The following is a 20,870-nucleotide window of genomic DNA, read 5'->3' on the forward strand; positions in this document are numbered from 1 at the left end:
AGGCAGGCATCATTATAAGCAGGACTAGCTGACGACAGCGGAATTCATATTCATCCTGAAAAACTCTTCAAGCCGTCTATCATGTGGCTCGTTGCCGGTGGGGTAACAAATCAGAACGACCGGCTCGCAATTTTCACGATTTTACGGCGGCCGAAGCCTGGAAGCCCTGAAAATATTGACGAAAACACGGTCTCTCTCCCTGATCCAGAACCGCCATGTATAGGGATAGTTGATAGGCCTGTCCATGAAGCACAACGCATGGAGTCTTCTTTTACGTGTCACGTGGGAGATATCATCGTGCTTGAGGCGGGCGAGGGAATGCGTGTAAAGGCTTCAAAACAGGCTAATATCGAGGATCACGATATCTGTGTGCTGTCGACAATATTTCGTACGACACCGAAGAAGAATGGTCCTGAGATTGCTGGGTCATGAATCAAGACGCCCGGCAAGAGCCATGATGTCGTCCAGATTAGACATCCCAGACAGCCCAGACTCAATGTGCGTGTCTGTCGCGAAGTTTTCCATACCGCACCAGCTGTTCATATCTTCATACCAGCCTGAAAGAGCGATACTGTCTGGACCCTGGGCACTTCTGGTGATGCCGATGTCGACCTGATCTATTGAGATTTGGCCTGTGGTCGGTGTGAGCGGCACATTGTGGCGCAAGGCCATGATGAGGTCCTTCCTCCGAGACTTTTGGGCGGTGAAGAGAGTACTGGCTTCGTCGAAACAATGCTTCGTCGCCTCGCTCTTAAACACACCATATCCTCTGAGCGACTTGACAGCGGTATCCAAATGTTCATCATTCGCTACGTGACTCTCCAACCTAGCTCATAATCAGTAAGATTCAAACTGTACAAAGATGCGACATACGTTGTGCGAGCAACATTATGAGGCAATAGTAAGGCCCCATATCCATCGAGTCTTTGTGAGATATCATGAAGTCGTTGCCCGGCGCTTGACCAACCTTGACATGTCTTCTTCACTTGCTTGATGTTCAGCCCCAGGCGTCTGCTCAAAAAAATTGAGAGAGGACCGCTATTGCAAGGCACGAAGTTCGCAGAGAAATCGACTTGGAGGTGATAGAACTCAACAAGACGTATCCGCCTGAATGCGAGCTCCTTGAGTGACCCAGTACTGGGAAGTTTGCTTAAGTCCTCATACAATTGGGCTGCTAGGTCTCCATTTGAAGTGCTGTGGAGTTCATTCATCCACATTGAGACGTCGTTGGGCGTAGGGGGGCTCGCTTTTTCCAGACTGGACCGGCTGCTTACGATTCGACGTGGAGTTCGAAGCCGATCGCCGCGTTGTTTCCTCTGCCGACCTTCTATGGCCAGTCGTACTTCATGAGGCAGTCCGGGAAAGTCACGAACGGCCTTGGCAAATGCAAGAGCGGCCTGCAAAAACTGCTGACGTCAGTTACGCCGCCATACATCATGGCCTGTGAACGTGTACCTCGGGCTGGCTCAAAACGTGCTCTCCCAAGTTTGGGCTGGCCTCGTTCTGGCAGGCAATGATTAAGCTGCTTGCAAACTCTCGGCTGACTTGGACCCCCATTTTCGGTATGGTGGGCTGAGAGGTTCGGGGACGGCACGAAACCGGGGACTGAGGCTGGTTGACTACCCAGCGGGGCAGGCATTACATGTATTCTCAACCACTCGATCGTCGTGCACGGACAAGCACTAGTGTGAGACCTGGGAGGGCGGGATGGGGTGAGTGGGTCCTGTAGAACATGTAATTGGAGTCCCACTCTCCGGCAGCCAATGTAAGACATAGACAGATGTGGAGGTGGGGCTCCGAATACATGTGGTCAGAACCCCGCTACCATCGTTGGGAAGTGAGTCTCGGCGCACCCATCCACACCAGGGTGCTCAGGAAGGACAGCACTCCCAGAGATAATGGATGATGATACCCCTTCGACATTCGAAGCGTATCACTATTACATCGCTGCACGGGGGATATGCAGGAGAGCGCACCCCACCGTCGGGGTGTGAAGGAAACTGCACATTCCCTGTTAGTTGGTGGAGCGACGGAAGCATGATATTGCCCCTTAACCGGATTACGCCACCATACTACTCATCAGAAGCAATGAACCCTTGCATGGAGGAAGAGACAAATTCATCAGTGTGCTGACACTGTCGATGTCTGATTAACGGAGATAAGTCCCCATAGTCCTCGACCCGGAGCCATCACGCCGGTGTGCATGACCAGGACAGAGCTTTGTGTGCAGAGATCCTATTGGGGGCTCAATGAATCCACAAGCCCCCTGTATCATAATTAGAAGGCTGTACTAGCGGAGATTCAGTAGACCTGGCCAAAATTCCCTCTTTTCGAGCGAAGCGACTGACCAAGCGTAGGCAAGACATGATGGATCATTGCGAGGCGGTTATGGCCAGCCCCTGGAGGCTCGTGCCAGCATGCCTATCTCCTGACAGCTGAATCACACTTTGTATACATCATCGATTCATCCGGAACGTGACGATTCTTGGCATCGTGCTGTTGGTTCTGCGGTGCCAAGGTCAAATGAGACCCCCATCGTCAAGCTGGCCACCCCTGCATTCTCTTACGCCAGCGAGAGGCCGTGAGCATCAGCATGCATGGGGTAGGATCCGGCCGTGTCAGCATCACTACATACTCATCTTCCATTCTTTGACATCTTGTATGTATGCTGTCCATTCTGGATCCACCTCCTCAGAATAGTAAGTATTCTCTGCTCAGGGAATGGCAATCTAGTCACCACTGCAACTCTCCAGACCATGTGCGACATGAGGCTTACAGAATACAACTGTGGTCATGAGCGACATATTGTGTTGTGTTGGTGCGATTACTCCCTCGCAACAAGGGGCGTGTGATCTAAAAAACGGATCACGGAGAGACAATACAAAGGAAAGCACAATTGCCCTGAAAGCCAGCCTCGACGGCCAACACCATGGGACCACCTGATGGACTCTGGTGGTAAGGAATTGCCCAAATACCTAGGTGTATATAGCTACCGATACCGCCACCGGAAGGCGAAGCCATTCTGTGCCATACTTGAGCTTCTTTCCCATCGCGATGTGTGACCGTATCATCCATGTACGATTATGTGCCAAGTGCAGCTATTCCTTCCAATCATACCCGCCTAGGTCTTCCCGTCTTCGGCAAATTGTTCAGCATTCATGCCTGAGGCTACGAAAACCACTCTGGAGGCCCGGGCTACTATATAACTGCGGGATGCATGCACGACGTGCATGGTTGCCTTCCTGCAAGAGATCGCATTCCAAGGCCAACCATCTCCAACATGGCCCTTGCTCAAAGACCTCGTTCACAGCTCGTCAGGCGAGCCACCACACGCCATGTGCGCAGCTCCAATCGAGGACTATGGACCCCTGCTCAAGAGAGGCGCCCACGCAACCGACTTCACACCACTTGCCGAGACGTACCGCAATCCACAGTGCCAATGGATGATGCGCAGGTCAAGGTACTGACGCAATTCATCGAGTCACTCATTGAGTTAGCCGGGATCCCAGCCCCGTGTGCTGGTGATCTAGCCCGGCGTTGTATTCCAAAGCTCCCAGACGAATCGATCGAGACGGTTAGGGCACTGTACGAACTGCCAAAGATGTCGGACTTCTTCGAAGCATATCACTTCCTGGCCTGGGCCGACCTCGAAAATCGCTGCCAATATCTTTATCAAGCCGATGGGAAATCACAAGAAAACTTTCGGCGGATGGAAGCATCATTCGTAAGTTGGCGAGGTATCATCGCGATGTCTGTTCCATACCATGAGTTGACAATTGCAGCGGAAGATGTGGAAAACCATCGCCAGTGTTGCTCCTGAGCAACCCTCGATAGCCAGAAAGCTTTTTGTATTTGCCAGCGAGCGTGTGGAGGATATCGATGACTTTCTGGAAGCCGTAGAAGAGGAACTTGTACAAGATAAGGAGAAAGACCTTCAGGAGGCCATGGCTGGCTTCTCGATGGCTGGATGATAGGCTAGTGTTCTCGTGAGGGATTGGCTGGAGAGCTACAGCGTCGAATCTGCCCTGTAAAGCGTTCGTGAGAAACCGTTCCAGAATCATGATAGAGTATTGATCCTCGTTAAATGAATGCAAGTCTGTGGAGCCGATGTACCGATGACAGGCCAGATGATACGCGCTGTAGGTGCCATGAATCCTGTCGGTGAGCTTGATAAGGAGGACACCCCGCAGCGACCTCTTGGTCCGCGGACCAAGTAGTTGCCTCATGTCCCCCATGAATCCTCCAGCGAATCAAGCGACACCTTTACTTAGGAGCGGTGATGGACGCGGCCACTGCCTGACGTCCAGTCAGACAAAATCCTTGTTTTATCTCTGTTGGGCCTTCCTCCTCTGTATTGTTGGCCAATTTATCCCTCTCATAGTCCATCTACGTGCACCAAACGAGGGCTTCCAGACCTGGCTGAGCACCGTCGTCACACGCCCCATCCTGAACGTAGCATGGCGGCTTCTCATCGGCCCCCACTTGGACTATATAGTGTTCGAAGCCCTTAAGAAAGACGGAGCCTTGGAAAGCGACACCTTCGACTTGGAAGCCGCCATCAACATAGATCAGCGAGGCATCCGGAAGTCCGATGCGCCAAATGCCTTTCTTGAGGTATGCTTGCTGAAAGCGCCGTCCACCATCGTCATGGGCGCCATGAGCCTCCGAACACAACTAGGCCTCTTTTACGCCATGGCAACGAGCAGTCTCGCCGCAATGGTCCTTGCCTATGGGTCCTATGTCACACTTGCCTCGTCGGCAAAGCAGACGCAGCGTGCGAAAGCCGCGAGGGATGAAGCCACGTAGGTTCGTGTCCCGATTGTCATTCCGCCGACTAACGTCAAGTAGAGAAACAGGAGACGCCGATGCGAATTCAAAACAGGACGCTTTCACGACCGCCCGATCACACATGGCCTTACTGCAGGGTCTTTGGGAAGGGCTCCGAGTCCTCTTGCTCTGGCTAGTCTATCCAATCATGGACCCAAAGCTTGCTATCACCATCGCCAGCGAGCTCTACAGCTACCAGGTGGCATGCAACAAGGTGATGCAAAACATCCACCGCGCAGACAAGATCCGAGGAGCCATTTGCAAAAGGGGCTTCTTGCATACAGTGGCTACAGGGGTGGAAAAGGCGCAAGCAGCACAGTCACGCCCATTAACTGCCATGTATGGCAAGATATTCAGTACCTGCGCATCACAAGGCGCAATGCTCAGGGTATGGGACCGTGGCTGTCGGAGACAAGAAACATTGAAGGGAGGAATAGCGAAGCGATGAGCAAACCCTGGCAATGAGGACCCCATACGGGTGTTGCTCTTGTCCACTCCATGATATTACCAGTTAGTTGAGTAGCGAACATGATCAATAATGTCGCCTGAGCTGAGAAACATTTTCCAGGACGAATTCGATACGCGCTGCCGATGCCCACCGAAGCCCCCAGTACCTTATTCCTTGCTCACGATTCGAGCGGCTAGAGATGCTGCGACCAGGACCACGACGTGAAAACCCTGATTGAATCTAGGAAGAGAACCTATAGGATCGGAACAAGATGAAGTGTATGTCAATGGAGGGTGCCCGGGAACCTCTAGCCGTCCGGCTACCAGGTGCATGGAATCGCCACGCCATGCTAATATTAGCTATGATGATAGGGAGACCGAAGAACGCTTCTCTTAGTTTATCTATGCCTGAATTGGAGTCTATTCAGTTGTAAACACAGTTTTGACATCTGCTATTCTCGAGGTATCCTGACATAATGTCGATCTTGCCTCTCACGCGGAGGCCAGCTATTAGTCGGTCCTCAATGGATGCCACGGTTTCGTAACGAACCACCTGAACGAAGAATTGTAAACATTTGAACAGCATGAAGGTTGTTCCGGCTCTGCATAGGCCCGGATACAGGCTGATAGCATCACCTTTGAGAGGAGTTGACAGCGATCGTAAGGCCAGCAGGCTGGGAACAGGCCAGACACAGGTAGATAGCTCACGCCAGCGACGTCAGCCCGCCAACTCTTCTCCCTCAAACCTGCTAATAAAGTTCACTAGTGGGGAGCGGAGTCCTAGCACACTCCACTGAGGCATTGATGCATTGCGTGGGCCCAGCGTTCATGGAGCTGAACATGAAGAGAGCAACTGGAAAACAAGGGGTAGGACAGAAGGAACCCGCACTAGGAGGCGGGCAATACACAGCATGGACCCCCCTTGTAGTTCGACCTTGATCCTGATACCTTGAGGAGATCTCTCTCCAGCGTGAAGGTGATGGTCGCTGCCTTAACTGCTAGTAGTCGCCCGATGCCAGCTAATCCACGCCGGCTCCCTGGTGTATCCCCTTCACCTCCCCACCAAACGTACCATGACACACCACGCAGTCATTACATGTACTTCAGCAGCTTTCGTCTACTCTTCTCCATTCCAGCGGACTTTACATCAGACAAAATCAATACTGCCCGATCAACGAATGCTTTCACGCAATACATAGGTTGACATGCGTGCGGGTTCAGCCCCCACGGTAGCTCCGAGGTCAGATGTGAAATGCTGAAAAAAAGTCCAGCACAAATTAAAGCATCGAACCTGAATTGAATACTTTACACGATTAGTTCTGCTCCCGCCTTGAACCCGACAGTTGCATCTCCCAACGCCTCGGCCTGTTCCAATGTGAACGTTGCCTGGACAACGTGATACTGCCCCATGCGAGTGATGCTCGTAAGTGGAACTACTGTGTTTGAGGGAAGTAGTGCAGCCTGGATACTGTCAGGTTTGTCTGGGAAGTATGCTTCCGCCGTCGTAGTCTGGCCTTTTACAGGCGGGAAGGGGGTGATTCCGGCGAACCATTGCCAAGTCGACAGAAATTGAACGGTACTAATGTACAGGTGTTAGCATGCATTCATGAAAGAGTGTCTCAAACAAACGTACAGCTCTTGGGTCCCTTTGTCAAGTTTGTCGCGGGTTCTAAAACCTGAACTTTCTGGCGGCTCACTACAGCCGGCCCGGCTTCCGAATTCTGAGAAAAGCTCCGATGGCATTCCGAGGTTGACAAAACATCGCCATCGTAGTGGAGATAACAAATTACGGGTACAGGAAAACGTGAACTAATGACAGATATCCAGGGGTTTACCTGGCTTATTCGTTGACATATAAAGTCAAATCGTCTGCAAAAGAGAGGTTGGGAAGCCATGGCTCCGACTGGTTCGAACGATTCGTACTCTAAATCATGGTGCTCAAATGAGCACCGGCGCCTACATTTATACCCAGGTGTATTGAAGACGTTACCTGAAGAACTCAATCAAGCGACCTGGATTTGCGGCAACGTGACGTGCTTCTGTCCTGCCGTCCGAGGATGGAACTACCAACAGAAGGTGCCAGGTATGTTCTTAAAGCCCATACACGCTCACTGATTCAGTCAACGCCATGAGTCTGAGAACCCCTGCAAGCCCCTGCCCCCCTACTGTAAAATGCGCCTTAGGGTCGGATGTGATGTGCCACTTACCCCTGCTCTAGCCTCTGTGTGTCTCAGGCTTTCCTCACCGGACCCCCCCTACCACTCCTTTCGGCAGGCCCAAGATCTGACCAGTGTGGCTCGATTTATGGCTAATGTACCCTCCCCCTATGCTCTAGACAATGTGGCTCCAGGTATTTCCAGACTTCTACGGGAGTTATGTCTGTGCGATACGATGAGACGAGTGGCGGGGCCGAGTGTAGTACCGTGGTTGGTATTGGACTCGCGACTCTGGCGGCAAGGCTGTGGCCCATATGACTACAATGAATGCTGCTATTATCGGTCATCACATTACTCCTCAATTGGATGTGAGAAGAAAGAAAGCGATGTAGAATAGCTTGAGTGCTTCGCCAATGACAACGCAGGCGGGTTTAGGCTAGCCTTCAACAAATGAAGGACGGCAGCAGCCATGAATCATTCCATCGTCCTTTGTCATCAGGAACCCCTATAAGCGATGCGTCGAAAGCGTTTGCTTCGCAAGGCTACATGGAGTTTCATGGAAGCAGGGGCGTCCTCCGCAAAGTGCTTCCATGGTTCTATTCGGAGACGAGATCATTTGGATGGACTAGACCTGAGGGGACATCATCAGCCAGCTGCTAGGTGAGCGGCGAACGTCATAGCCATGTTCGAGACTGACAATTCCAGCTGGTACCCCCGGCCACTAAACCTCTGATTTCCTGCCCGCGCCCGCACCTTCTTTAACCTGGAGCAACATAACAGCCGTACGAGGACGACCCATCCAATACGACCTTTGAGAGGATTACATACAGACAGCTTCTTCCCACCACCTGAGATACTTGTAGATTTCGTTCAGCAGTGATTTCACGCTTGCTGTCTCTCCAAAATTGATGAATCCACAATTGACTAGCCTGCTTTTGATGATCAACGGTATTCCATCGTAGCCTTCCTGCAAAGGCTGGTCAGATAAGTCCGCGGACACGGGCTATTCTTCAACGCAGACCTGGTGCAACGGAAAATCAACTGCTATGGCGGAGCTGTAGCCTTCGTTGATGACTTTACGGCATGGGTCGCCGGGCCAAGCACGAAGCACAACCGAGAAAGAATCAAGACCGTCATCGAAGAGGCCTTGGAGTGGGAGAGAAGAAGCGGAGCGACATTCGAAGCCGACAAGACAGCGATCATCCACTTCACTCGGTGGGCGAAGAAGGGCGACCCAGAACCCTTTACCATCAAGGGCCAGACTGTGGAGCTGAAACAACACGTCAAGATCCTCGGAATGATCATGGACATCGGACTTCGGTACAAGGAACACATAGCGAGCGCGGCCACGAAGGGGTTGGAGGCGGCTATGGAGCTAAAGCGTCTTCGAGGCCTGACACCGGCGACGGCACGACGACTCTTTGTTAGCACGGTGGCGCCGGCAGTGGACTACGCCTCCAGCGTCTGGAGGCACCGGTGTAAGGATCGGATAGCAGCAGCCGTCAACCGTGTGCAAAAGATGGGCGCGCAGGCCATCATTGGCGCGTTCGCAACAGTGGCCACGGCCGTGGCCGAAGCAGAAGCCGACATCCCCAGCACATCGGAACGCTTCCGGCGGAAAGCCGCCAAGCTCTGAACGGACCTACACACGCTACCCGAGACGAACCCTTTGCGGAAGCTGAGCAAACAGATGCGCAAGTTTCGGCGGGTTTTCCGGTCTCCGTTCTTCGAGGTGGCCACTGCGCTCAAGAACCTGCCGGTGGATGAACTCGAGACCATTGCTCCTTTCGCCGTTGCACCATGGACCGAACGGATAAACACCATAGTCGACGGTGCTGAGGTGGAGCCATGGTCCGAAGCTCATCGAGACGGAAATGTACGAATCGCGGTGAGCAGCTCCGCGCGCAACGACCTGGTAGGCGTGGGAGGCGTTGTCGAGATGCCTCAAGTGTCACAAGGAGGCCCCAAGCTGGTCAAGTTCTCATTTCTTCTCGGCGAGCGAAGTGGACAAAACGTGTTCGCGGGGGAGCTGGCGGCCGCCGCGTATGCCTTGAGGTCACTGCGTGGACCAAGACACCGGGACATAGCGCTGGCGACGCGCAGCAAGGCTGCTGTGCTAACTCTTCGAAATCCTCGACAGCAATCGGCCCAGGAGTATGCGCGATGCATCTGCGAGGAAACTGAAAGGCACGAACAGATGGGAACACAGTAACAACCCTGTGGCTCGCCACGGACGTAGAGGATGACTTACTGAAAGTCGCCAAGGAGGAAGCGCGGAAAGCAAGCCAGGCAAGCGCACCACCGACGTCGTTCAGTTCCCAAACATGCGATCCACAGTCCTCGGCACAGCGAGGTCAACACTGCGCCAAGAGAGAAAGCTCCCCGACAACGTCGGGAAATACTCGAAGAAGATCGACATTGCACTCCCCGGCCAGCACGTTCGGACCCTGTACGACAACTGTACTTGGATGGAGGCAAGCATTCAGGCCCAGCTCAGGACTGGCAAGTCGCGGCTCAATGGATCCCTCCATCAGATCAAGGCGGTGCCCTCCGACCAGTGCGGATGTGGACAAGCAACTGAGACGGTAGAGCACTATTTACTGAGATGCACGCAGTGGACGACACAGCGAGCGGAGATCCTTCACTGCCTTGATACGCAAAGCAACAATGTATCTTTCTATCTCGGAGGAAAGGCCCGATCGGATGGAGAAGACTGGAAGCCAAACATGCAAGCAGTCAGAGCGACGATACGATTTGTCAAGGCCACCAGCCGACTGGACAATGCGTGATCCCAGGACTGGGCCCAACACGTCACTAACCCCCCACCCCCGTGTCTCAAATAGCAAGCGTCGCTTCAGTCGCCGTAGATAGGACTCTGGACACTTGGAGAATCGCCTTCAAGCATGCCTGCTAATACAATTAAAACCACGGGAACACCTTCGAACGAGGGAACTGCAAGGACAAGCGGGAAGATAGAAGGTAGGGGATACTGAGAAACGGTACATCACGGCAGGAGAAACCATGTATTAGTATGATAGTGCCTTATTGGCTTGCCAGCCAACAGGCGTAATAAACTTGTGTGTGTGTACGCTTTGCGAAGGCCACGGGCCGCTTGGAGAATGCGTGATCCCTGACAAGGGTCCCAGACGCCAATCTCTCTTTGTGTGTCAGCTCGTAGGAGCATCTCGGCACGTTGTGTTGCCCATGTGCATCGGAGGAGGAAGTGCTCCACCGTCTCTCTCGCTTGCCCGCATGCGCATTGATTCGAAAGTACTGCTCTGATTCGGAAGAGTGAAGCGTTCAGTCTCGCCATGCCCGTCCTGAGCTTAGCCAGTATGCTCGCTTCTATCCAGGAGAGGTTGTCGTACAGTTCTCGAGTGTGTTTGCCAGGTAGGGCTAAATCTATCTGCTTCGAGAGTTTTCTTACCTTATTTGGTAGCCGTCTCTCTACACGTATTTTGCGTCTTGCAGCATTAGGGTGGTGGACCGCATCTTCGTGGATTGCTTTTCTGGTGAGGCGCCCTCTCGGCTCCACTTGCGTGCTTCTCCTTTCGCGTTCTTCAGGAGGTCGTCCTCGAGATGACTAGGGAGCCAAACGGCTGTGATGATGTTCCCGGTCTCTCGAAGTCGAGTGACCGCTTCGTAGATGCAGCGAACGTACTCTTGTCCAGATTGTTGACGGGGGTTTCGAAGTGTCAGCGCCGCGGCCCTGTTACTTTTCAGTAACAATACACTTTGGCCCCTTAGGTGTGGCAGAAGCCGCAGCGCGTACGCCACAGCCACGAGTTCTCCGAAAAATGGGTTCTAATCGGTCCTCATGCCGTGGGTGAATGAAAACGTCTCGGGCACCATTCCTGGTCCTTCGATGACGCCGCCGACCCCAACCAGCTCGTTTCGTGCCGAGCTGCTGACGGCGATACGCACCATCGCGTCCTAGTCGGCACGCGATAATATTAGGTCGTCTTTCCATTCGGCAATTGTCTACATTCTTCCCATCCACGGCGGAAGTGTGAATGGGTTGATGGTTTCCAGATTCTCCATTGGAATCTCGTTGAGCGCAGTTGCCAGTTGGAAAAATGGTGAGCGGTGGAAACGCCTGAACTTCCGCATGCGAGCAGTCAGTTTTCGAAGCGGGTTGGTCTCGGGCAGTGCGTGGAGATCCGTCCAAAGCTTGATAGCCCTTCTCGTGAATCGCTCTGGTGCACTGACGATGTGAGCCTCCGCTTCTGCTACGCTCGTGGCTATCGTGATGAACGCTCACACTAACCGCGCGGCAATATCGGGACAACAGCCTCATTCCTCTTGGGCGCTTGCATTGCTGTATTTGTTCCGTGTTCCACCTCGTTGATTCTTCCGATGCATTCTCAAACTTCATCCTTGTGTACACCGCGAATATTATCGTCAAAATGGCGGAGATCGTAGGGTTGAGTTCTGGCGTTCTAGCCCTGGCCGCTTCTGCCCTGAAGTCCAGCGCGAAGCTTTACGAAACGATCAAAGACATCCGCTCCCATCCACATCAAGTTCGAGAGCTCCTCACGGAGCTCGCAAGCCTGAATTTGGTCCTTCGAAAGCTCTCTGAGACCGGCGATCTCCAGCTTGACGTTGATCTTACAGCTCTCACACTCACGCTTACACAGTGCCGACAGTCATGTGATGAGGTTGAAGCCCAGCTGCTTGATTCCTGCTCACGCTCTAGCCCTGACCGGACAAGCTTCCGCGATTGGGCTAAACTGAAGTTCAACGGGAGCGATGGTTTGGAAGGCTTTCGGCAGCAGCTGATTAGACACAACTCCACCATCACAGTTGTCATAAGCTTCGCGAATCTGTCAGTACACTGTTCTACTTAGATTAACTTGGCTAACAAATGTGCCTTCGCAGCCGCACGTCTGCTACGAGCACCCAGGCTATACATGCCTGTCGAGAGTTGATCGCGAGTACAACAGTTGATTTGAAGCCCATCTAGACCACATTCAACAAAAGCTCGACACTTTGACCCATCGCGCTGCTGCCGGTCCGATTCTCGACGTGACCACTCGCCAGCACATGGAGGAGGAAGAAAAGAGCACCAAAAAGGGTCTCGAATTCTGTGCCACACTTTTGCAGGCGATTGAACAGACCGAGGTCGAATTCTTTGAGAGCGATAGCAGTTCAGCAAGCGCCCAGGCCCAGGTCTCAACCTCCCAAATGTTGTTCGGTGAAGGAGTCGAGGGGATCAAACATCACATGCACTTCACACTTCGACAGCTTGAGCAGCATCGGAAGAAGATTGCAGACAGCCTGGTAAGCGGCTTGAAAACACCCATGTCAGCGCAAGACCAGACCTCGCTCGATGACCTCGAGAGACAAGCGAATACTCTGAGACAGTGCCTGGGCCTCTGCTCGAATGTCGATTCTGTATTGGAGTCGCAAGTCAGCAATATCGAAAACCATGCAGAAGGCGACGACACGATTCAGTTCATGGTATCAACAGATGGCAAGACGATCAACGGCAAAAACCGAGCCGTTGGCAAGAGACTCAAGCAAGCTGGTGGTCATTTTGGCGAAGACTCTCTTCAACAGGTCTCCCAGGATTTCAAAGCTGTCAGCATTCACTACGCCGACCTCCAAGAGCACACCCCTGAGCGATCAGCAATGGAGCCTGGCACTCACGCTGCGACGGCTGGAACAGACTCGACTTTCGGGCACCGGCATGGGCCAGGTGTTACGCTCGCTAAGCAACACATGCCTGGCGCTGCCGGTACTGGTCAGACTGGTGGTTGAGCTCGGACATTCACCAGGGGTTGGCTTGTGAGGCTGTCGCAAATGCATGTCACAGGCGCAGTAGTGGTGTGAACTTGAGAGAAGCAACGGGGTGTCAGCACAAAGGAAGACGACCCAAGCGCTTGTAATAAGACTTTGAAATTGGCCAAAAATTGAGTCGAAATGGTATTTTGACCCCCGTCTGGACTCTGTATCCGTATTGCCAGGGTTGCTCTTCAGCTACTTCTAGTCACGGGGACTGTGTCTGGTCAAATGAGAGGAGAAGCAGAGTGGAATTCATAATAATCTATTTGTACGCGCCATTTGCCTAAGCAAAGAGGAAGAGATACCTTTCGTAGAGGGCTCGGAGAATGAAGGCGATAACCTGTGTTGATGGTCGTGTGGTGGAGTCTGTCTTAGCGCTTTTCATGACCTCCAGGCTCGGTATATATATGCATCACGACCTGACTGGATGGTCATCAGGACACAATGTGAGATTGAGCATTTAGTGATGATGCACCTGACGTGTGATAGCAGTGATGAACACGTGATTTGGAATCTCAACCATAGCGGGGAACGCAGTGGTTCCTTGCCAGTGATACGCCTTATCGAGTAACTAGTGAGGTTCTTGAAGCCATCGTCCAGCCAATTACATCGCGCTGATACCCTGTAGCGTTCCCAGACCGCATTGGCTCAAAGCGTGGCCATGAATATGCTGTTTTCTGCCTAGCGTGTTAGTAAGCAAACACCAGCTACAACTCCTGGTGAAGTGACGGTCCTCGACTGGAAGTCACGTGTCTGTCTAGAGCCACGATGGGCGCTGACAGCTCCATCCTTGTGATACGTCGCGCCAATTCTCACTTTCTAACCCCCCCGGACGCCTGAACCCCCCCACCATGGCAGATCAACGTCGGCCAAAGATCATTGAGGACAACCCCATTAAGACCGGACTTGAGGGCTTTCGCGCTTCTTTCAAGGCCGCCTGTAAAAATGAGGGCATCCCTCCCTCACTGGACTCGCTTTGCGAGCTTACTGACGATGGTAAAACAATCCACCCTACCGATCCTACACTACTGACCTTACAGAATTCCAAAACTTAGCTCTCGATCTCATCCTGGCGCTTCAAGGCTGCCAAGCGTCTCGTCTGCTTCGCTCAGGTGGGAGAGGGAAGAACCTATTTAGCGACTTATCAAGACTCAGCTCCGCTGTCAACTCCGATGACTTCGATTTCGACCGCATCAAACCACTTTTCAAAGCATCCCTAGCCGATACCCTTGACGACGCGTTGATCTGGGATCACGTCTACAACACCGTTGCCGAAGCCACCCCGCCGCCCCGATCAATAGCATCCTCTCTTCAACAAACTCCGTGGCTCCGCAACACGAGCGGCTTTGCGAACTCGTCCGAGCATCGGAAGTACATGGACCTTGTGCTCAGGGAAGAGCTCGGTACTATGCATGTCGGGCTCCCTGGTTTCCACAAGACATATTTCGGACGTGTGGCCGATCTTGATACAGCGTCTCGGGCAATATTCGAGAAGTGCGAGGAAGGCAGCAACCCTCTATTTCGCGAGGGGTGGACCAGATGGCCGAGTGATGCGAATCAAGACGGTGTGCTTAGCTGGTTCGCGGACATCAGCGATAAGCTGGCGGCCTTCGCAGAATCGTACAAACCCACTCTGACCGGCCGGAGGCCGTTGGCACAGCCCAACAAGCCGATCCACGGTTCTACTGCAGAGCGCAAGCTGGACGTTGGGTTCGTGAATGACCCCCAAGCAAGAAGCGACTCTCGATGTTGCTGGTCGCAGATACTCGTCCCTGGAGAGCTGAAGAGCAATCCATCTGCCGATATCGCCTCCAAAGCATGGCTTGATTTGGGGAGATACGCAAGGGAAGTTCTCACTGCTCAAGACACCCGTCGCTTCGTCTTGGGCTTTACCATTTGCGGTTCGCTCATGAGGATATGGATGTTTGACCGGCTCGGCGGGATCGCGTCTGAACGGTTTGATATTAATCACGACGGGCTGCAGTTTGTCTCCACGATCATTGGGTTCCTCTGGATGGATGAGGAAGAGCTTGGCTTTGACCCTACGATCATTACAGAGAACGGCAAACGGCTCATCATGATCACACGGAACGGACAAACAGAGAGGCTCGTCATCGACCAATTAATGAAACGCGCGCCTTGCGTCGCCGGCCGGGCTACGACTTGCTGGAAAGCGCACTGCGAAGAAGACCCACAGTCGCCAATCGTCATCAAGGACTCCTGGCAGTTCGTGGAGCGTGACGAGGAAGGCGAATTACTCCAAGAGGCGACCGGCAAAGATGTAGTCAACGTCGCTAGGTACTACCACCATGAGACCGTGGTTGTCCGTGACGAAGTTGACGACATTCGAGGCAATACTCGAAGGGGACTGGATGCTACTGAGGCGAAGAATTATCAATCAGAACGATCTATCATTCCGCAGAGCATGAGTGTAATAGGCCCTTCACGAACAGGTCGAAGCAGTACTATCGGAGTGAAGCGGTCCTCGAGCCAGACGGGTGCCCCCGTACCACCCAGTAAACGGTCCTGTTCGGCATCTCCAACAAAAGCAGGCAGCCACGCCATCCCCAATCGAGTACATAGGCGGGTCATCCTACGCGACTACGGAAAAGCTATTTACAAGGCAAGCTCCCCGTCGGTTCTGCTTGCCGCGCTAGAGGGCTGCATCGAAGGGCATGAGTCCTTGCACAAGGCAGGTTTGCTTCACCGAGACATCTCGATTAACAATCTGATGATCAACGAGGACGACACGAACTCTTCGTGGCCCTCTTTTTTGATCGACCTTGACCTTGCCATCCGAGAGCAACGAGACGGTGCTTCAGGGGCAAGAGGAAAGACAGGTACAAGGGCTTTCATGGCGATTGGGGCCCTTCTGGGCGAGCAGCATTCCTTCATGCACGACCTTGAGTCCTTCTTCTGGGTTTTGTTCTGGATATGCATCCATTACACCGGGCCAGATGAGGGCAGAGTCGTCGCGAGATTTGACAAGTGGAACTACTTCGACACGGAGGAGCTGGCAACTTCCAAAACGGGGTTGGTTAGCAACGAAGGAGACTTTCTGAGGATCATAAAAGGAAACTGTACATCATACTACGAGTCACTGGTTCCGTGGGTCAACAGGTTACGAAAAGTTATGTTTCCAAATGGTGGGAGGTGGGAGATGGAGGACCAAGGGTTGTACGCGCGAATGAGAGAAATACTTCGTAAGGCGCAAATGGATCTGAGCCCGTCGTAGGAACTTCAGTCAATCGGCCTTTCTGGTCAGAACAGTACTGGAGCCCGTGCACTACGCAACAGTCCGACAAAGCCCGTGTTGTTAATTCATGTATGACGTCTAGATCGACCGGCAACACCAGGGAGGTGGAGGTGTAATTAGTTGCTAACCAACAAACAGTGAACGACGGGGTTTTCGAAACCCCTGACACGCCTCACGGCCCATATCGGTGGTCGTCGAAATCGGCACAGCATCCATGAGACTGGCGCCCGTAGGAACTTTGCCCGCCGCTTGGTGGCTGAAGATATGGCTACCCCGCGATGTGGCTGAAATGACAGCTTCAGTATCGTGGCTAGGATGGCTGACTAACAACAGACGAAACCCACGCTCTCTCCTTCATGGCACAGACCTTACATGTCCGCCTTTCCTCGCCCTCGTCCAGTCCAGCTTTCAAAACCTACATCCTTGTTGGTCGCTTCCCCGTCGTCAAGCTGCTGCCTCTCTACCCGGCAGAGGATCAAAAGGACCATTTCGACACCAATACAGCGCGAAAACCCCACGCCACCCACACATGCAACTACAAAAAACCTCGAATTCCCTTCCGAGCGCGAGATGGACTTCGTTCGAGAATTGGGAATACAACGGCATGAAAGAGCGGTTATTGAGGTCGTTCGACACTCTCGATAAAGATGTTCTTATACGCCATGCTGAGCGCATCAAAGGCCAGAAGCTCGCAATGAGCGATCCTTTTTCAGCAGGACAATCCTGGATCTGTTTCGAGATGGTCGCCGAGGACGGTAGCCTGGTGATTGCCCGTGTCCGATTGCCTCGGCATCCCGATATCCTCCCAACAGTTACGGAGGAAGACGAAAACTACGCAATCGCGTGCGAAATATCGACGATGCGTTTCGTGGATGAGAACCTCCCAGCTGTGGTTGTTCCAAAAGTATACGCCTACGAAGGCCCCGGATCTCAACTTGCCACCGATGCTGGTGCCATCTACATGCTGTTGGAAGGCTTCAATGGCAACACCCTGCAGGATGTTGCACCCGATTTGTGCAGTTTGCCGGTCTGTGAACACCCCCTGCTGTTGCCTTCTATGCTCCACGTTCCTCGCCTTCGCATCTCTCGCTTTCCAACCAGCACTCGACTTGAATCCTATCTTACCAGGCACAGGTTGCAACCCAAAAGCACATTATGGCTCAGTGGACAATGGTCCAAGCACAGCTCGCAACTTTGGCATTTCCTCAAATCGGTTCCATCTCTGATGTGACGGAATCGGGAGATCCTGTCATTGGGAAGTTGTCCATATCAGCATCTGAGGGCCTCGTTCCTCAAGGGCCATTCTCCACGGCAGCCGAATACTTCACTGCCACCGGAGAAGCTGCCCTCCGTAAGGCAGGTCTCCACGATCAAGACCTCTCACACTTTAGCAGACTCGGGGCGCTGGTTTTTATCGACATCGTACGGAATACTGGGCTCTTCAAGGAATCACAGGCATGCTATCCCCTCAATCACATGGATCTCGGCACGCAGAACATCATAGTTGACGACAAATTCAACTTCCTGGGCCTTATCGACTGGGAGTTCGCTCAAGCTGCGCCGTGGCAGGTCAATCATTACCCGATGCCTTTTCCACTTCTTTGGCCGGACGAAATGATAAAGAGTGCCCTGGACGACCCTCAACACATCGCACACAGAAACATGTCGCGGCAAGATTTCGCCCGAAAGCTGTATTCTGAAAAGTTCCGGGAGGCTGAATTTGTACTGAGGGAGGAAGGTCGGTATCTAGGAGGAACATTCGCCGAGGTATTGGAGAGCCCAGCGTCAAGGGTTTATGCTTGCTTCACCAATCTTCGAAGCTTCCCAGAACAAGATGCAGGTCATGTCCGCGAGATGGTGCGGCTCGCGTTTGGGTTTGACAGGGCGGGAACGGATCAATACCTTGAGAGCATAAATCTTAGGCAAACAAATATTTGCAGCGGAAGGTAATGAGGAAAGGCCTGGCTTGGCCATTGACATGCGGGTATACATGAGGCTGCTGAGCTACTAAGACGTGATTTCGAGTATTCTCTAGCCAAGATAGGCGCTGACAAACTGATGCTCCTCCTCTACCATCCTAACCCTCAGTCCCATCTGCATAGTATGCTCCGACTCTTTCGCTCTGAAGTGCTGCCACCAGCTGTGTTGCTTGTTGTGTTTTCGGAGGGATCAGCTTCGGCCAGTTCTTCAACTGGGCTGATGTGGCAAATGAGAACGTTACTGGTGATCCGTGTCTCGTTTCGAAGGCAACTCTTGCATCCATTATCACTCTGATGGAGGGTGCGTTAGGACACACAAGTTCGCGGGGAGGGCATAGACTCACAGTCCACCATCTTCGAACGTAATATCTCGAGCCTCACAGCCCGCTAGTTCCAACCTGGCACGCGGGACCTCCCACATGCGATTTGCCGCACGAACACTGCTCAACACCTCCCGCGAGACTCTGTGCGAACCCCTGTAGTACGTTGCTTGAGACTTTGCGCTCCATAGCTGTACGACAAGAATGTCAGCGTTCGCGCCGCCCCTCCTCAGTTGGAAGATATGGCCTTGGTCTTCTCGTATTCTTCGGTAATCTCCCATGGCACACCATTCGAACGAGGAGTTGAGAGTGGACACGATGCGCTACAAACATTAGTACGATGCCGCGACGTTTTTTGCGTGATGCCTACTGTGTCTTGCAGGACGTGGAGGCGGTAGAATTCCAAACCTGCAACAGTGGAAGGCGAGAATTGAGACGTGCCTTGGTCCATCTCTGCGAGGCAGAGCCCGACCTCGCGATCTGGTATAGAATAAAATCCATCCTTTTCGAGGGCTTGAATCGCGTCCTCGACAGAAAAAGCTTTTGTAGCCATACAAAGGAGGCTGGTATTGGAGACGCGACGGAGAGATACCTAAGGTCCAGGAACGTGGAGAGTCAGGACAAAGATTCAGCGCTCAGAATGAGTCGATGCGCCACACCCCGTTTACCCCTCATCACATCATGGCATTACCCATGATCAGTATTCGGCTCCCAAGCACACCCCCTCTTTTTTATCTCAGCCAATCATAAGGACGATGAGAGAAATGTGGAGCATTCACAAATCTGTGATCGCGTCCAAAGCCGACACCGAAGGTTGGCAAGATTGGATGCCTTGTGGGCAGCATTGAACGACGTTGTTCATCCTAGGTAGCATGAACTATAAAGACACGATCGCGCATCTTCTCGCGATATACTCTCCACCGTTCGTCAGACTCACTACCCCAGTCGCCTCTTCTCTTTCCGACCTTTCCAAGATCTGCGTATGAAATCAAGCGGGAACCATGCCTTCCTCCAACAATCAAACTCAATGCTCAAGCTGCGGCGCTGTCTACGGTCAGGGCCAGTCTCATACCTGTAGCAAGTGAGGTGTAGTGAGGGAAAAGAGAGGTATGGTCTGAGTAATGTCCTACTCCTCAGCTCAACAACTGACCCGAGATGTCATTCTAAGACTTAGGGTCTGTTCCGCGTTCTTACGACATGCTGCCATATGGGCAAGCTGTGGTGATTGTCATGGATCTCATGCGGTTTGGGCAGGGATTGTGTGATTCGCGTTGGATATTACGGGCGAGGTACCCTCTTACTCTGACTTTCCTTCCGCCATCGCACACTTTATCCTGGTGGCTCTGCTCCGGTTGTCCATTCCCCTCGAGTCAGGCCAAAAAGAGAATTTGTCACAGTCGCAGATCCAGCCAAAGATCCACCGTCTATTGTAATGTTAGGAACCGCCTGAGGCATTGTCCAGCAGTTGTCGCCCTCAATCATGTATCTGCCCACACCCATGTTGGCAAATGCCCATTCGCCGTCGTTCGCAGTCATATTAGCAATCGTTTGCGCCAGCGTCCAGTCTTTCGGACTTGTAGGCGCGACCGTGTCAGCAAATGCCCACTCGCCATCAGCATCTGGCTCGGTCAAACACGCCAAACTGTTGTCTTTCAAACCCATGATCGCCGTCTGTTGGTCGTCTACTCGACGTGTCTGGCTCCAAGTTGAGATCTCGACTTCCCGCGCAATTGCCTCCATTCCGTCGTCCGTCGTCGTGGGATCGCATGGCGGATACGAAGTGTCACAGTATACATCGGATACCCGAGGAAGTGATGAACTCTTCTTTGCCATTTTACGCGGCCGTAGCGGACTTGAAACCGTAGACTCTCGTGGTCGTTTGCTGTCAACCCTCGGGAGGCTTTGCAGTCGATTCAACTCCCCGGTAATAACTCCGTTGAAATGTGATATTCTTTGCCGCATAAAAATGGCTCCAGGCTGGTCTCGGTCGTACTTGCAACCGTGCCTTAAAAACCGATGTACCCGTTGGAAGACTTCATGACAGAAAGGGCAGGTTTCATAGCACTGAACATCTACAGCGCACATTCATTAACCTAGCGCG

The 20,870-nt window shown here is 52.8% G+C and overlaps 4 protein-coding genes across 4 annotated transcripts; 3 read left to right on the forward strand and 1 right to left on the reverse strand.

Annotated features, from left to right (window-relative positions):
- Positions 1-3,280: 3,280 nt before the first annotated feature.
- Positions 3,281-4,806, forward strand: VDAG_05262 (uncharacterized protein; the record flags this gene model as incomplete). Its single annotated transcript, XM_009654998.1, has 3 exons — positions 3,281-3,724; positions 3,783-3,911; positions 4,405-4,806. 3 exons carry the CDS (start codon positions 3,281-3,283, stop codon positions 4,804-4,806), a joined length of 975 nt encoding a protein of 324 aa, XP_009653293.1.
- A 7,030-nt stretch (positions 4,807-11,836) lies between these two features.
- On the forward strand, positions 11,837-13,190 carry VDAG_05263 (uncharacterized protein; the record flags this gene model as incomplete). The annotated part of the gene is made up of 3 exons (XM_009654999.1): positions 11,837-12,255; positions 12,309-12,372; positions 12,534-13,190. 3 exons carry the CDS (start codon positions 11,837-11,839, stop codon positions 13,188-13,190), a joined length of 1,140 nt encoding a protein of 379 aa, XP_009653294.1.
- A 3,668-nt stretch (positions 13,191-16,858) lies between these two features.
- On the forward strand, positions 16,859-18,549 carry VDAG_05264 (uncharacterized protein). The gene is made up of 2 exons (XM_009655000.1): positions 16,859-17,497; positions 17,605-18,549. The coding sequence occupies exons 1-2, from the start codon at positions 17,000-17,002 to the stop codon at positions 18,418-18,420; spliced, it is 1,314 nt and encodes a 437-aa protein (XP_009653295.1). The 5' UTR covers positions 16,859-16,999; the 3' UTR covers positions 18,421-18,549.
- On the reverse strand, positions 17,713-19,406 carry VDAG_05265 (uncharacterized protein). Its single transcript, XM_009655001.1, has 3 exons — positions 19,140-19,406; positions 18,794-19,092; positions 17,713-18,740 (listed from the first exon to the last, which is right to left on the reverse strand). Exons 1-3 carry the CDS (start codon positions 19,320-19,322, stop codon positions 18,548-18,550), a joined length of 675 nt encoding a protein of 224 aa, XP_009653296.1. The 5' UTR covers positions 19,323-19,406; the 3' UTR covers positions 17,713-18,547.
- Between the last annotated feature and the right edge of the window lie 1,464 nt (positions 19,407-20,870).

Source organism: Verticillium dahliae, genomic scaffold (assembly GCF_000150675.1).
Source record: "Verticillium dahliae VdLs.17 supercont1.9 genomic scaffold, whole genome shotgun sequence".
Classification (NCBI taxonomy): domain Eukaryota; kingdom Fungi; phylum Ascomycota; class Sordariomycetes; order Glomerellales; family Plectosphaerellaceae; genus Verticillium; species Verticillium dahliae.

Coding starts and splice junctions, on each gene's coding strand:
- VDAG_05264 (XM_009655000.1), top strand. CDS start 17,000: ATGCAACTACAAAAAACCTCGAATTCCCTTCCGAGCGCGAGATGGACT. Junction 17,498..17,604: donor CCGATTTGTGCAGTTTGCCG/GTCTGTGAACAC, acceptor TACCAGGCACAG/GTTGCAACCCAAAAGCACAT.
- VDAG_05265 (XM_009655001.1), bottom strand. CDS start 19,322: ATGGCTACAAAAGCTTTTTCTGTCGAGGACGCGATTCAAGCCCTCGAA. Junction 19,093..19,139: donor TCCACGTCCTGCAAGACACA/GTAGGCATCACG, acceptor TAATGTTTGTAG/CGCATCGTGTCCACTCTCAA. Junction 18,741..18,793: donor ACGTTCGAAGATGGTGGACT/GTGAGTCTATGC, acceptor ACCCTCCATCAG/AGTGATAATGGATGCAAGAG.